The sequence below is a fragment of the Grampus griseus genome, assembly GCF_964374135.1.
Source record: "Grampus griseus genome assembly, chromosome: 8".
Classification (NCBI taxonomy): domain Eukaryota; kingdom Metazoa; phylum Chordata; class Mammalia; order Artiodactyla; family Delphinidae; genus Grampus; species Grampus griseus.
In genome coordinates, this window is record NC_139002.1 from 67,088,299 (window position 1) to 67,105,609 (window position 17,311).

The 17,311-nt window shown below is 35.3% G+C and overlaps 1 protein-coding gene across 2 annotated transcripts in view; it reads left to right on the forward strand.

The window, feature by feature from the left end:
* Positions 1-17,209, forward strand: part of USP47 (ubiquitin specific peptidase 47) — a 123,484-nt gene extending 106,275 nt beyond the window's left edge. For both annotated transcript variants that reach the window (XM_082659406.1, XM_082659407.1), the window contains 9 exons: positions 722-1,499; positions 6,463-6,638; positions 7,001-7,081; positions 8,405-8,520; positions 8,884-9,002; positions 11,249-11,379; positions 12,880-12,927; positions 13,018-13,148; positions 13,974-17,209. In XM_082659406.1, coding sequence (XP_082515532.1) covers positions 722-1,499; positions 6,463-6,638; positions 7,001-7,081; positions 8,405-8,520; positions 8,884-9,002; positions 11,249-11,379; positions 12,880-12,927; positions 13,018-13,148; positions 13,974-14,148 — 1,755 coding nt within the window. In that variant the 3' untranslated portion in view covers positions 14,149-17,209. The remainder of the gene's footprint in view (positions 1-721; positions 1,500-6,462; positions 6,639-7,000; positions 7,082-8,404; positions 8,521-8,883; positions 9,003-11,248; positions 11,380-12,879; positions 12,928-13,017; positions 13,149-13,973) is intronic.
* The last annotated feature ends 102 nt before the right edge of the window (positions 17,210-17,311 follow it).

The window sequence follows — 17,311 nt, forward strand, 5'->3', positions numbered from 1 at the left end:
GAATAGTGTAATGAACCCTTATGTACGTATCACCCAGCTTCTATAATTATCAAGTCTTGTTCATGTATATTTAACTAACTACTTCCCCCAGATTATTTGAAAAACATTCCCAGCATCATATCATTTCATCTACAAGCAATATGAATTTATATTTCTAAAAGATGAGAACTCTTTTTAAAAACATAACCACAATTACATTATTATACCTAAAAAACTAACAGAAATGCCTTAATATCAACCAATACCTAGTCAATATTCAAATTTCCCTGATTATCTTTAAAAAAATTTTTTTCAGTAAGATTTGTTTGTTCAAATCAGGATCTAAATAAAGTCCATAATATCTCTCAAATTTATTTTAATCTAAAGATTTCCTTACATGTTTGTTTCCTTGCAATTAATTTGCTCTAGAATCAAGTCATTTGTCCATTAAATTTTTTATATAACCTGGATTTTGGTGTTGCATTCCCAAGATGTTTTCATACATTTTCCGATAAACAAGATATTTGTTTAGCAGTTTTATGGCTAATTACAAAGACATATGAACATAATATTTATTTTATTTAGTCTCCAAAAACAATGGGCGTGTCCTTTAGAAACATTATCATCTCAACTTTTATAATTTATTGTGCACTGTCTTATACTGATGCGATATTATTCTTATAATGAATGAGAATGTCACCAAAATTAATGATGTAATATAACTCTTTGACTTACTGTTCAGGTGTTTGTTGAAAGTTCTGAGACTTTGGATTACCAGATGGCCTTTACAGACTCTCATTTATGGAAACTCCTGGATCGGCATGCAAATACAATCAGATTATTTGTTTTGTTACCTGAACAATCTCCAGGATCTTATTCCAAAAGGACAGCATACCAGAAAGCTGGGGGTGACTCTGGTAATGTGGATGATGACTGTGAAAGAGTCAAAGGACCTGCAGGGGGTCTAAAGTCTGTGGAAGCTATTCTAGAAGAAAGCACTGAAAAACTCAAAAGCTTGTCACTGCAACAGCAGCAGGAGGGAGATAATGGGGACAGCAGCAAAAGTACTGAGACAAGTGACTTTGAAAACATTGAATCACCTCTCAATGAGAGGGACTCTTCAGCCTCAGTGGATAATAGAGAACTTGAACAGCATATTCAGACTTCCGATCCTGAAAATTTTCAGTCTGAAGAACGATCAGATTCAGATGTGAATAATGACAGGAGTACAAGTTCAGTGGACAGTGATATTCTTAGCTCAAGTCATAGCAGTGATACTTTGTGCAATGCAGATAATGCTCAAATCCCTTTGGCTAATGGACTTGACTCTCATAGCATCACGAGTAGTAGAAGAACTAAAGCGAATGAAGGGAAAAAGGAGACATGGGATACAGCAGAAGAAGACTCCGGAACGGACAGTGAATATGATGAGAGTGGCAAGAGTAGGGGAGAAATACAGTACATGTATTTCAAAGCAGAACCCTATGCTGCAGATGAAAGTTCTGGGGAAGGACATAAATGTATGTACTTAAAAAGAAAAAGGCTCCTTGAAACAGCCTTAATTTTTTTTATCAGTTTATTTAAATTTTTAGTTAAGAATCAGCTAAGAGATGCTTTGTCCTAAGATTACCTGTAGCTTCCTGGGTTATAAGATTATCCTCTCTCTCCTTTGCTTTCAGTTTTGATGCAGTTATAGTAAACGGTGTCCTTAGACCTGTGCATTATGCCTGTGATGGTAATGATGTCACAACTTTTGTGAGATGATTTTAAAAAAAAAAGGAAAAGAATTAAAAATTTTTTTAAAAGGAAAGAAGTATGATAACAGTACTAAGTAAAAAAAAAAAAAAGAATTAGTTTAAATAGTAAATAATATACCAAAAAAAGGCCAGACACTTTAGAAAATTTTATATTCAGTGCCTAGAAAAATTTTTAATTTGTGCATTCCTTCCCTTTCCTCCATCACCTAATCCAAACTGCACCCTTCCTACACCCCGTGAAAAGTACACAACCGGAAAAGTCAGGGAAAGGAAAGGGCCTTCTTTTGGTTTTTTTTTTTTTTTAAGTTTCTTTGAAGTAAGCTTCAGGCAAGATATAAACTAGAAATTCTGAATTACATAATCTCAGAAGGATGGAAGAGATCTGTCAGTTTGGGCATTTGGACAAACAACAAAAACATATCAACATTGGTGAGATTTAAAATAATAAAAGAATAAATAAAATATAAGACTAAAACCAGCCAGAGAATTAGCAGGACAAGCAGGTTCAAGATACAAAATCTTTCTTCAAGTATAAAAGGGAAATAGCTGAAAACCTAAATACTTTGCATTAGTCTGAAAGGCAAATATTAATATTACCCATTATATTTTTATATTTTAGTTTTCAAAACACTTTTTTGTTCTCACTTGAAGCTTTTCTGAAATTAATAAAGCAAACAATGATATCCTCATTTGACTGATAAGAAAACTGAAACTCATAGAGGGTGAATGACTTTCCCAAAAATACATACATATCTAGTAAATAATGGAACCATTACTAGAGGTTAAGGCTTCTAACTGAATGCATTTGCTCCTATTACTTTGGAAGAGAGGCCCACTCTTCATCAATCCATTTATACACCCACACAATTATTATTTCCTGAATACATGCCAGGTGCCAGGCCATATGTATTTGTCAGAAGTAAGGATGACTAAGATGCAGCCTTATGCTTCATCTTGTGGAGAGAAGGTGCACAAACAACCACTGTATTAGTTAAATGCTAGGATACTTGTAGTCTCAAAATTAGATCTTTTAAAAGGAAGTGGCGGGGCTTCCGTGGTGGCGCAGTGGTTGAGAGTCCTCCTGCCAATGTGTGTCCGGAGCCTGTGCTCTGCAACGGGAGAGGCCACAACAGTGAGAGGCCCGCGTACCACACAAAAAAATAAAAAAGTGGCAGAAATCATGAAATCAGTAGTAAAATACATAAATTTGTGGTTTTAATTAATTAGGTCCAAATAACAATGTAATTATTTGACATCCATACCTATATCTTGCAGAAACTCAAGTGCGAAAATGTGGATTAGTGAGTTAAAATGGAGATAGAGAAGCTCTATTATAGTAATGCTTCATTTATATTTCTATGGAGTTTTTTTCTTATAACTCTTATTAACATGTTATCTCATTTAGTTCTCAACAGCTGTGTGAAATTGATATTGTTAGACACTTTTCACTGATGAAGAAACTGGCTCAAACAAGTTAAATAATTTGCCTGAGGTCACACAGTTAGTTAGTCACACTGCTGGGATCAGATTCAGGTATTCTGGTTGTAAGCCTAGTACTCAAACCTCCACCTCCTCACTGCTACCACTGTTACTTACCTCACGTCATAGTACAGGAAAAATAGCTAGTACCTACTCTGCTTTCTTACCATCCTCAACCCTTCAAGGGCATTGCAGAAATTAAAAGTAGCTTCTCTTTGGAAAAAGGTTAGAAATTTCTTTCAAGGAGTTTGTTTTTGAAAGATGTGCTGAAAATTAGACTGCATGAGAGTTTCAGTGGTAGGAAGGATTCAGTGGGAATATTTAGAATCATAGTCTAAAGGGTCCCATTTCCATCTTAGAATGCTTAATGAAATCTTTGCAAAGGAGATTGCTGGCCATTTTAACCTTTTTAGAAATCCATTGTGGGCTAATTTACTAGCATTCATTGAAATAGTATTCAAGATTTTGTATCTTGAACCTGCTTGTCCTGCTAATTCTCTGGCTGGTTTTAGTCTTATATTTTATTTATTCTTTTATTATTTTAAATCTCACCAATGTTGATATGTTTTTGTTGTTTGTCCAAATGCCCAAACTGACAGATCTCTTCCATCCTTCCGAGATTATGTAATTCAGAATTTCTAGTTTATATCTTGCCTGAAGCTTACTTCAAAGAAACTTAAAAAAAAAATGTGATGAAGAGAAACCATTTTCTACAAATTACTTAGGCTTTCAGAAGCCATACAGAAGGTTTGTTTGAAAAGAAAAAGTGAAAATCCTGGAAAATGCCTTTTCATGTTTAAAAATCTGGCTTAGGGAAAAGGGAGTGGGGATGATAGCCAGCAGCCTAGTGTTTAAGGAGTCTCTAGTAAGACTGCTTCGTCACAGTTCCGCAGGGATCTGAAAGTAGGTGCCTGGGAAACATGGATGATACGTAATAATACAAGTTCTTCAGAGTGATGAAATGGCAAGGTAGAATAGGTAAACAAAGAATTTGATATCTGAAGAGTGGTATACCGTGCACCGTCTAGACAACTCATTTAGATAATTACCAAACAGCACTTAAAATGATAGTCTTTAAGTGATTCATTATAATCCAGGAATTGTTTCAGGGAGTATAGAACCTGTCTTTGAAAATACTGTCCCAGTGTGACCTAGTTGTAGTCTTCAAGCACTGGGATATAAACAGGAAGGCCAAAGTAATAAAAATGGTAGTGTATTTGCACTGAAATTTTTTTGTACAATTTTGGCTACCACCTCTTTCAAGAAATACATAAAAGAAAAGAAAGAAAAAAGAAAAGCCTTTGAGGCTATTTTGAGGTTGCACTGTGAAGAGACTGAACTTTTCTGTATGAAGGGGTAGATAGGAAAAATGATATGATGGTATTCTGTAAAACTACAAAATAATTATAGCTCATCAGTTAAGCTAACACTTTGTCAGTGCTATGTTAAGCATTTTACATGTATTGACCCAAAAACACATTATGAGATATAAATACTGTTACCTTCATTTAATAATAGAGGTAATTGAAGTACAGAGAACTTAGGTCAAAGTCACAAATCTAATTTGTGAGGAGGAACCAGGACTTCATTCCAGCCAGGCCATGCAACTCTAGAACACTTGGTCCTAATCACCATATTGGACTATATCAATAACCAACAAACATTCATGTCTTCCTATGATACAACATTACTAGGAGTTATGAGAGAAACCAAAATGACAGTGATAGCTTTTATTTGAGTAATGCCTTAGAATTTACTATATTTGTCGAACAACAATCAATGAGACTGGCGTAATAATCCTGTGAGAAAACGGAGGCTCAGAAAGATTGGATGACCTACCTACAGCCATTTATTTATCAGACTGAAGTGGCAAAACTGAAATCCAGCCATAGGCTTCTCATTTCTAATGAAGAAATTTTTTCATTACACCCTTCTCTCAAGAAATTTAGTCCCTCTCTGGATAATAGAGTTTTGTTTGCCAAAAGCTAGATTTTAACATTTAGGAGCATTCCTTAAAGCTTAGAAACTGACATTTTAAACAAATTAAAAGAAATGCTGCCTCAAAAGATATATACAGTAAATAAAGTTCATCACCTTATCTATGTTTTCTAATTCATACTTGTCACATTTTCTCTAGTGAACCAGTATTTTATAACCAGGAAAATAGTAAATAGACATTATTTGAAAAATCCATTTAGAAAAATTCATCAACCTGAGTTGGGATGACCTGAGAATGGAAATCAGGAGTGTTTTAGGGTTTTATCCTTAACCTTTCATGTAAATTTCACAGAAAACTGAGGTCTGCCCTAGAGAGAGCCTTAGGGCTGCAAAGAGACCATGAGCCTGAGGCTGCATGGCAGCTCTTGCATTCTGTACTGCTTTGTTACAAGAGAAAGATAAATGAGTGAAGTTTTTGCTCTTTACTAGAATATGAAGACCAGAGTAAATAGAAATATATTCCAGAAGTATCCTCATGAGTGGCTTATAAAGGACAAAATATTAATAAGCATTAGAAAAAAAGCCCATCAAAGATAATACTATTATAATGCCAACAGAGCTTAAACTGAAGCTTGGAGGAGGTGGGAGTTTCTGACCCATTTAGATATTATTTCTGTTACAGTCCAACCAACCACATGATAAAACAGACATCTTCATATGCTAGTCTTGACATATTTCTCTAGTAGAAATCCCAGAACTAGATTTACTAACAATTTTTGAGGCGATTTTTATATATATATATATATATGAAACTATTCTATAAACATATTACCTCATTGAATTTACAGTGAGATACTGTGAGGTAGGTACTGTTATTAGCTCCATTTTTCAAATGACAAAATGCAGGTACAGAGGCTGGTGGCTTGCTCTGTGTCTCACAGCTAGTAAGAAAGCAGAAGAGGTAGGGGTGGGACCCAGCCAGAGCCCACACTACTGCTGTGTAGATCTAGAAATGTGTGTATTTGAAGAGAGTTCCTATAAGTTTGGTTTTTAATTCAGCAGCCAAAATAAGTAAGCAAATAAGCACTTAAATATCTCAGAACATTTAAAGCTGTCAGATTATCCTTAGCATATGCTCAGTGCCCACATTTTTGTCCATTCAATGTAGTATATTAGCTAAAAGTCAAATAACTGAAAAGGTACTTTTTCCTGCTTACAGTATAATAAAAAGTATATGATCTGCTTTATTTATACTCTAAGAGGTTTCTTTTACCTTTTTTTTCTGTTTTTTGTGTGTGTGTGTGCTTAGGGTTGATGGTGCATGTTGATAAAAGAATTACTCTGGCTGCTTTCAAACAACATTTAGAGCCCTTTGTTGGAGTTTTGTCCTCTCACTTCAAGGTCTTTCGCGTGTATGCCAGCAATCAAGAGTTTGAGAGCGTCCGGCTAAATGAGACACTTTCATCATTTTCAGATGACAATAAGGTTGATTAAAATAATTCTGAATAATTAGAGTCTGTTTTAAATGATAGATTTGAGAACATCTTGCACTACTTCCAAGTAAGGTGAAATGGATACCCTAAAAGGATAATTTGTCCCTGAGGTTTAGTGGTTATTTGGCTTTTTTGTTGTTGTTTTCTCCATTCATCTAACAAACATTTGTTAAATGTTAACTGTGTGCCAGTTAGTATTCTAGGCACTGGGGAATCAGAGGTAAAAGATATACCTGTTTTCAAACAGCCCAGAATCTAGAGAATTGGGAGAAAAATACTAAACAGTTGAGATGAAAATGGGTAGTTTATTCTGCTGAGACCATACATCTAAAAAAAACTGTTTTTAATTTGTAGATTACAATTAGACTGGGGAGAGCACTTAAAAAAGGAGAATACAGAGTTAAAGTGTACCAGCTTCTAGTCAATGAACAAGAGGTAAGTAATATACTTACAAGCAATGTAAGGTAACTTTTGATAGTTATTAAAAACATACAGTGCACAGATTTGATTACTAGACATTTCTTTTTATCTCTCTAAAGAAGGGGATAGCAGACTTTTTTTAGGAAATATTTCAGTTGTACAGGCCATACTGCCTCTGTTGCAACTACTCAGTTCTGCCAATGTAGTACAGAAGCAGACACAGACAGTACATAAGCCAATGGGGGTGGCTATGTTCCAATAAAATTTCACTTACAAAAACAGGCACCAGATGAATGTGGCCCTCAGGCCATTTTTGTCATCCCCCTGGTCTAAAGTATTGCTACAAATGCTGGAAGGGCAAACATTTTCTGCTTTTAAAAGGGGGTTTGTTTGTGCTTCTGGGAATGATTGTAAAATGCTACAGAAGGATGGCAGTTGACTACTTTTTGTGTTCAGAGAATCATTTTTAGTATTTAACTAGCATTATATATAGTGTCTCTTTGTGCTCTAAGTGCGTACAAATATTAACCCTTTTAATCCTCATCAATTAACTCTATTATAAAAGTACTGTTATTCTCATTTTATAGATTAAGAAACCGAGGCACAGAGAGGTAACTTGCCCAAGGTCATATAACTTGTAAATGGTGGATTAAGGATCTAAACCAGCTATGTTTTTCGGGGAGTAATAAAATATCTTAGTTCCTGTGATATATAAGATTGTGGTGAATACCCAGAAGAATAAGGCAAAGACACTATTTTTAAGACATTTATAACATCTCAGTGAAGACCTAGACAAATGTGAAAAACAGCAAATAAGGGGATAATGTTTTCATAAAATGCCTTCATTTGTTCAACAAATATTTTATTAGGCATCAGTCATATCTCTTATATGTGATCCATTACACTCATTTTGACTTACATCTTTCTTCTGAATTCGGGGTTTGTGAATACTGTATCTCTTTTGAGACAGTCAGTGAATGTATTTGGAGAATTAGTATTCATTTCTCTCATTTTACTCTATAAAGGTGATTCTTTTTACTTTCAAAATTATGGTCATTGTATTACAAGAAGAGAAATATGAATGTATTATCATATTTAATCTCCACAATGACTCTGGCTCTGGTTTAAAGATGAGAAAACTGAGGCACAGAAATGTTAAGTAATCTTGCTCAAGATAGCAGAGCTTTAGTAAGTAGTGGAGCCAAGATTTAAACCTAGGAAGATAAGACTCCTAAACCCAGTCCAGTAATTGTCACACTATAAAGTGCAAATAAAACGTCTTGTTGATCCTTATTTTAATGTAATTCAGGGTCTAATTGTTTATGTTTATATTCCTAGCCGTGCAAGTTTCTGCTAGATGCTGTGTTTGCTAAAGGAATGACTGTACGGCAATCAAAAGAGGAGTTAATTCCTCAGCTCAGGGAGCAATGTGGTTTAGAGCTCAGTATTGACAGGTAAAGTAAAATTACAGTGTCATCAGCAATTTGAAGAAAGACAGTGTGGTCAATTGATATGGATTGGTATAATTTTCTAAAACTAGAAGAATTTTAAATTCCTGTACCATTCAGAATTTTAGTACTGCAGATTAATAGAACTAAGCAAAAGTATTAGCATTTGTTTGAACTTCCTCTGTAGGATACTAAATTTGATGTCTTGAGAGCTTTTCATTATATTTTCCCAAAATTTTAATGAATAACCATTTGACTTTTGTGTTTGAACATAGTTCATTTTTCTTTGATGTGTCAGATTCATGTCATTTTTTTTCAAGTTAAGAATTTCAAAGTATAATAGTTTAAAATGTCTTATCACATTTGTAGGTTTCGTCTAAGGAAAAAAACATGGAAGAATCCTGGCACTGTCTTTTTGGATTATCATATTTATGAAGAAGATATTAATATTTCCAGCAACTGGGAGGTTTTCCTTGAAGTTCTTGATGGTATTATCAATATTTTTGTGGAGAAATATCAGGAATTCTCTAGAAATAATCGAAATTATCATTTTTTCAAATAATGAGTTTCTTCTGTCTCTTCTCTGGGCATCATTTGCCTTTTAAATATTTCTTCTTTTCTCTAATTTTAAGAATATGAATTCTTCCTTTCAGGGAAGTTGCAATTTCAAAGTTGTATTTTTAGTACCTTTTACAGAAAGTAAAAGTTTCTTAGCCATGTTTGTTATTTAGTCTCTTTTTTCATTGTGACTTGTTTTGAGGCTGTGGTATTAATGATTTTTCAGAGATTTTGAGAACAGTGACAATATTAGTTTTCTAGGCTGGTACAAAGTACTACAAATTGGGTGGCTTAAACAACAGAAATTTATTTTCTCACAGTTTCGGAGGCTAGAAGTCTGAGATCAAGGTGTTGTCAGGGTTGGTTCCTTCTGTGGGCTGTGAGGGAGAATTTGCTCCATGCCTCTCTCCTAGCTTCTGGTGGTTTGTTGGCAGTCTTTGGTGTTCCTTGGCTTATAGATGCATCCTCCTGATCTCTGCCTTCATCTTCACATCATGTTCTCTGTGCGGGCTTTCCTATCTGTGTCCTGATTTCCCATATTATAAGGACCCTAGTCATATTGGATTAGTACCCACTTTAATGATCTCATTTTAACTTGATTACCATTGTAACGACCCTATTTCCAAATAAGGTCACATTCTGAGGTACTGAAGTTCAGGACTTCAACATGTCTTTTGGTGGGGGACATAATTCAACCCATAACAATGTAACAGTGACCTAGAAGAGCAGTTCTGTTTGTCACACCTCCTGGTTTTAATTATCAACATTGGTACATTTTAATCTAATGTTTTTTGGAAGAGTTAGTGGGGGAAAAGTTGGCTTTTAGGAGATATAAAGGGAAACAACTAGTTCTATATTCTTTTGTGACTTTGCTGTTGCTTAGAAAGTTTTTGATTTTCCTTTTCTTTTTCCATAGAAATTAAAATATCATAAGTTCTGGATATTTTTATGTAAGATTATGATAGCTTTCAGAGGGTTCAATAATACTAACACCTCACCTATTTCAGGTCTAATTTGGTTTAAATTTCAATGTTTGAATTCTGATTAAGTGACAAGTTAAGTGGGGAGACAAGGAATAACCAGGACGCCATGTACCATGATTTGTAAGCAAGTGCTCCAGATTGTAATTCCTTCTCTGAGTATCTGGGGCCTGAGAGAGTAATCACTGTTTCTGGGTAGGCCAAGAAGAGATGAAGGACATAGACGTCACCCTTATTAGGACGGAGTATATATTAGCAGAGATGGATTAGCCAGAACATGTCTCTGGATAGTAGGTCCTTACATCAGTATCATTTCAGTATATATTTTAGCATCGAAATACTTGAGTAAGATATGTCATGTGATTAAATCTAAGAAACATTTATTGACCTGTAATTTGCCAGACATTGCTGACCCTTGGTGCTATAAAAATGAATAAAGACCAGTGATTGCCCTCCAGATGCACAGTGTATGGGAGAGCCAGAACTACAAACCTGTAATTCCAAAATGATAGGTGTTAAGGACCAAATCAGTACAGTTGGCTCTTGTGTACATCAAAGAGAAAGGTGACAGCTGAGCTGGGTTTTGAAGAATCAGTAAGTTTGGGAGTAAATGAAAAGAGAAGGATTAATGATAGCTTGAGTGAAAAAAGAAGATAAACTTAAAGCTATTTGATTATGATTTTAGATTGTGGGGTAGAAGCCAACAGAGGAACAAAGATCATAGATGCAAAGAAGAGAGTAATTGGTCGAGCAGTGTCCAGCAGGAGTCACGAGGGAGTGGAATTAGGAGTACTGGTGGAAGGAGAGCTTGCAGGGGTTAGCGATTATCTTCTGAGACTTGGGGGAAGAGAATAAATATTTTATTCTCAAAAAATCCTTGGGATAATTGGTTTCTTTTATGCCCACTTTTTCTTTTTTATATTTATTTATTTATTTGGCTGCGCCGGGTCTTAGTTGCAGCATGCAGGATCTTTAGTTGTGGCATGTGGGATCTAGTTCCCTGACCAGGGATTGAACCTGGGCCCCCTTCTTTGGGAGCACAGAGTCTCAACCACTGGACCACCAGGGAGGTCCCCATGCCCACTTTTTAAGAATAACACTTGAAGTAAATCTTTTTGTTTAGTCAGGCAGTACAAGAAAAGGCAAATTATGAATCATTAGAGTAAATAGAATGATGGCCTAATCTTGCATATTAGGGGCAGAGAAGATGAAATCCATGTCACAACTCGCAGTTTTGTCAAGACGGTGGAGGCCTTCAGAGATGAAGTTGGATCCCTTCCAGGAGGTTGTGTTGGAAAGCAGTAGTGTTGATGAGTTGCGAGAGAAGGTAAGTTCATTTTAAAGAAAATGAACTAACATACATTTTTCTCTGTGGTGCATAAGAGACACCCTAGGAAGTGAGTGCCAGACACTGATGCAGCAACCTGTCTTTGTCTCTGTCACACATTGTGCCACACTACTCTTGTTTCTTAGGGCTGCTGATGCTTTGAAAAATTACCTTGGCTTCTGGCCATCCAGAAGTGAACCACCACTTTCTGTTACTTGGACCAACTTTGCCTTAAGTAGTTAGGATTAGTTAGAGGCACTAGAGTAAATTGCTGTATATGCTTAAAACCCAAATGAGGTAGAATCGAGTAGAGAACCCAGATGAAGATGTCTTCTGCATTTTTCATTTTAAAGGTGGGAATTCTAAGGATCTCTGGAGAAAGGGTGAATTATTCATAAGTGGTACTAGGACGGATGGCAGTTTGGGGAAAAATTTATTTCCATATTTCACACCAAACACAAAAATAAATTCTAAATAAGTTAAATTTATATTTTAAAATATAATAAAATGGTAAATGTTCTAGGTGAAAATATTGAGAATATTTTTATAATCCCAGAGAGGGAAAAATATTTGTAAGTATAATACCAAAAGCCAAAAAAGAAAAGATAGACAACATAAAAGTTTAAATCTTCTGCACAGTACCCCCCAACTGCCAAAAAAATATTTTTAAAGCAACCCATAAAGCTAAAAAACAATGGAAAAATATTCGAAACATATGTGAAACATGATGTCCAAATTTAAAAGGAGCTACAAATTAATAATCTGGACAGTCTAATTTTAAAATAAGCAAAGAACATGAATAGGCAATTCATAGAAGAAGAAATACAAGTTAAAATAATAACAACACTTTTTACCTCTTAAATTGGTGAAGATTTAGAATATAAAACAATACCTAGAGTCATCATGGTTTGGGGAAAATGCAATATCATACACCTTTGATAAGTGGTTAAATTGTTACATTTTTTTCAGGGTTCAGCTTGGCATTGTTTATCAACATTTCAGATGTGCAATTCTACATCTAAGAAATATTTGCAGAAATATGCAAAGAGATATTTATGGAGATACATATTATAGCATTGTAACTGGGAAAACCTAAAAACACGCTCAGTGTCCATCAATAGGAAATACAATGGTATATTTTTCAACTATTGAAGAGAATGAGGTTACTCGGTATCCTATTCTTATATAGAGACTATATAAAGTTCTTATATAGATATATAAAACTGTTTATGAAATGTATTTATAAATGTGTGTATGTAGTTTATATATGCATAGGAAAGGTCTGAAAGGAATATACTAAATTGATATTTCTGAGACATGGTGTTTGCAGGTAGACAGAGGAGAGAATTCCACTTCCTGCTTTTTAAAAAATTTTTATCAAACATGTTACTTCTTTGAACAAAAAATCAAGCTATGTCTGTGCTTATGAGGTTAAAGGAAAATAACTTCTCAGCAAATTTACTTTTTAGATGAACTCATGTAAAATGTTTCCTTTTACAGCTTTGTGAAATCAGTGGAATTCCTTTAGAAGATATTGAATTTGCCAAGGTAAGGCCCTGAGAATGTTTAAATCTGGGTACTAGGGCTCAATAAACATGGCTAATGGTGTCATTTATTCATTCATTCTTTTCTCCTTAGGGTAGAGGAACTTTTCCCTGTGATATTTCTGTCCTTGATATTCATCAGGATTTGGACTGGAATCCTAAAGTTTCTACCCTGAATGTCTGGCCTCTTTATATCTGTGATGATGGTGCAGTCATATTTTATAGGTAACATTCACAATGTTTTGGTTATTTCTAGTGATACCACATTTTTGTTGTGCATCTTGTTTTTCATAAATAGCTTTACAATTGTTATGATATAGAGCAGCCCTGACCAGTGCAAGCCATTTATTACATTCTGAAATTTCTAGTAGCCACATTTTAAAAAGTAGAATGGTGAAATTATTTTAATAAAGTATTTCTAACCCAGTACATCCAAAATATTATCATTACAACATGTAAACAATATAAAAATCATTTACAAGATATTTTACATTATTTTTCGTATAGTAAGTCTCCGAAATATTGTATATTTATTATACTTGCCTCCCATGTCAATTTGGAGCAGACATATCTCAATAGGCACACATGGCTAGTGGCTGCCGGATCAGACATTACAGATATAGAGGGAAAAGAATAGTCATTGGAGGCTGGCATATATGTGTTCAGATTTAGCGTTGTTATTTACCTAGATCCTCATCTGTAAAATGGCAACAATGATTTCAACCTTGCAGGATTTTATGAGAATTAGGAACTATTGCATTTTAAAAAACTGGCCTAGTGCCTGTTATAAATAGATGTTCAATAAATGATAGCCATTATTATACTAATAGTAACATGGAAATTATCCTTTGCCATTTTTCGAAGTGAGTGCCATGTTAATATAATAAACACATTAGAAATCTAGGATATCTTAATATATGAGGTTATTTAACTTCAGTGGTGATAATCAGATTTCATTTTCTCACTGAGCAGCTTTAGAGCATTTAAGCATAAATTAAAGGAGACAGATGGCTCTGCTGGTCTAATATGTCATTAATATTTTAAACGTAGGGATAAAACAGAAGAATTAATGGAGTTGACAGATGAGCAAAGAAATGAACTGATGAAAAAAGAAAGCAGTCGACTCCAGAAGACGGGACATCGTGTAACGTACTCACCTCGGAAAGAAAAAGCACTAAAAATATATCTGGATGGAGCACCAAATAAAGATCTGACTCAAGACTGACTCTGCTAGTGTAGCATTTTCCCTGGGGGATTTTGGTTTTAATTAGACGGTTCACTGCTACTGTGTAGTGTGCCATTATAGCCGGACGTGGTTAGGGGTAACCCAGTGATACCAGCACTGATTGGACTGCCCTTCACCAATCAGAAGCTCAGTGCCCAATGGGCCACTGTTTTGACTTGGAATCATGTTGTGCACTATAGTCAAATGTACTGTAAAGTGAAAAGGGATGTGCAAAAAAATAAAAACAAAAAGCAAAACCTGCTACTAGAAAAGGGGAAAGGGGAATGAGTAAACTTCTTTTCTTGCAGACAGATGTGCACATAGCCGCTAGTCAAACCAGCCTCAAACAGGATGCTCATAGCTTAATAATAAAAGCTGTGCAAAGGCCATGAATGAATGAATTTCTGTTTATTTCACTTATACACACATTACCTCATTGACAATTCGGAAGTAAATGCAACGTGTGTTGACTCTTGGAAAGCAGCAAAAATAGGAGCAGAAGAAAGAAATTCTTAGAACCAGCCGTAACCCAGTAAAGAATCGTGAAGTTGTGTTTTTATTTTGTTTTCTTTTTTTCGAAGTATTAAGAACATTATTCTAGATCATCAAAACATTTCCTTAGACCACTCCCAGCAGGTGGCAGCTCAAAATTGCTGCAATACTGTAATTATAACTGATTGTACGTTAAGTTATGGATGTAGAGAATTCATTTCACTCATTCATTCAGCATGTAAATAAAATTGATCCTATTGAGTTATCATAATTGCAGTTCAGCTATTTCCCATGGTTATTCATTTCACATATCATTCATGATGTACATTTGTGTACATTGAGAAGTATAGCAGTTTATGTAAATGTAACCCTCAGTGGGGTTCCTCAGTGCTGGGTCCCATACGATTGTATTTGCCCTTGTTAATGAGGTTTTTCTGTTCAGCGGCTTCGATTTTTTCCTTTTTTACATTTATTTTGAAGATTTACTCCAAGTTTGAATCTTCTAAAACCCTTTTAAGTCCCACTTTAATTTTTGGAGTTGATACATAGTTACATGTAGTTTAACTTTGGGGAAACAACATCGTTTTGAATAAACTTGCTAGTAAGTCAGGTCATGACACAGGCTAATGCAGTCAACATGATTTCATTGCAAAGTCTATTCGAATCGGCAAGTTTTTGCTCTGCTAAATGCAACTATTCAATGAACATAATTCTACGTAAATTTTGAAAATGCCATCTAATTTATAAAAAAATCAATAAAAAGGTTTTGGTAAAACTTTTTCATGCCAGATGCTGTTTACAACAATGAACATGCCAATAAAACATTTGTTCATTCTGTTGTGTTATTTTGGTCATTAAACTTTTGTGGATGAAGAATCCGGGTTCAGAAGAGATTTGTTTTCTTTAAATACCACATTTTGTAATGTATATTGAATAATTATCTCATCTCTGTGGTAACGTATGTTTACAGTAAAGTTCTCATAAGAGAGATGAAAAGATGTTAATATTTAACTTTGGAGGATCCTGTCGATATTTCAGAGTCGAAATTTTACCCTTTTTTTCCTTTTAAGAAAAAATTAGAAAATAGTGTTAGCAAATGTTGGTTGCAGTTTGAATATAATGATTGAGAGTTCCATAATATCTTAAAAGTCCCTACGAGGGGAAAAAATTTTTTTCTAAGACATTTTTCTCACTAATTTTTATTCCATATAAACTCTGTAGCATTCTGCTAAATTTGATGGCGGTAGTGTTCTGGGTTTGCATTAGTGGAATTGGTGGTGTTCTCAGAGGAAAACTTGAAGCATTTGTGATGAGTTGTTTTTTCAGATCATTTCGATTTTCTGATGTAACATGACAGCTCTTTGGTTCTGATGCAGGCCAGCTTCCTTGGGATATAGGGGTCAGTAAATGTGCTTTCTGCTTTCAAGGACTGACTGTGGAGCAGAGGAGGCAGATTTGTAAGTAAAATGGGTTTGGGGCCGTGTTTGGTTTGGTTTAGTGTCCCTATAAGAGGAAATGGTAGAATCTTCATACCTGCTCCTCATTCTGTGCCTTCTGCCCTTTTTATTGTTTGTTTCGTGTTTGCTGTTTCTAATTGCAGGTGTATTACAAATACCAAGGGTAAAGAAAATATATATTTCATTATGGAAAAGAAAAAGTTAAAGCTTCTTGCTCTTCAGTGCCTGATAGAGAACACAATGTTGCACTTGAATAATTTCAGTAAAGGGGGTGGTGATTTCAAAGTGGATTTGTGGCAGTGGGAACAGTAATTTGCGGGAAAGAGATTAATGTGTCAACCTCCCCCAGACTCAGAGAAACAAGTGAGCACCTGTAAGCCAAAGGGCACATTAACTGTGTGTTCCCAGGCCTGGGGCAGTGGAACCTGGTGATCACTCATCTGCTGAATCTTCTGAGTCTGAGGCAGGCCACATGCAATAAAGAGTGACCGTGTTCCCCATGGGTCATGCCAAGGTTTTGAAGAGTTTTTACTGTGGGGAAGATGAGTTTGTGTCAGCCAGGGACGCCCTGTGAGAACCAAGTACCTACATATCTAAGGCAGGTGCTGAAGGTCAGGGGTCCATTTTGGCGAAGAAGCCAGAGCTATGGTTTCAGGACTCTGCCTTGTTTATTTAGCTGGTCTGTGCAGTGTTTATTTAGCTGGTCTGAACAGAGGTTTGCTAGATGAACGTCTACTTCTCAAACGAAGTGTAAGTAAGTGATAGTAGCCATGACAAGATAAAAAGAGTGAGGGACGGAGCCCTATACTAACTACACAGTGTTTGGTAATCTCTTTTGTAATGGAATGGAAAGTACTTTAAAACTCTTGAGAAAACAGAAAGTACTTTAAAATTCTGAGGAAACGGGGGTGAACTATGCCACAGCTAGAAAACAATCAAGTAGGCAGGCTACACTGTTAGGAATGATATCTAGGCGGAGAGAGGAGACAGCTATAAACTTCCAACGTGGTCTGAGCTAGAGTGCACAGCATCAGAGCACTGCAGTGTTATTACTAAATCTGGAAGTGACCTGTGAATGTATGGAATACAATAAAATCTTTTATTCTGATTCATTCGCTAGTATTTCCTTTTCAATTGGCTGTTTTCCTTCTGAATTTTGTCCCTTTGTTCAGCATCAAGACCCTAACCAGCTCTTGCACTTGTGACTTGCAAAT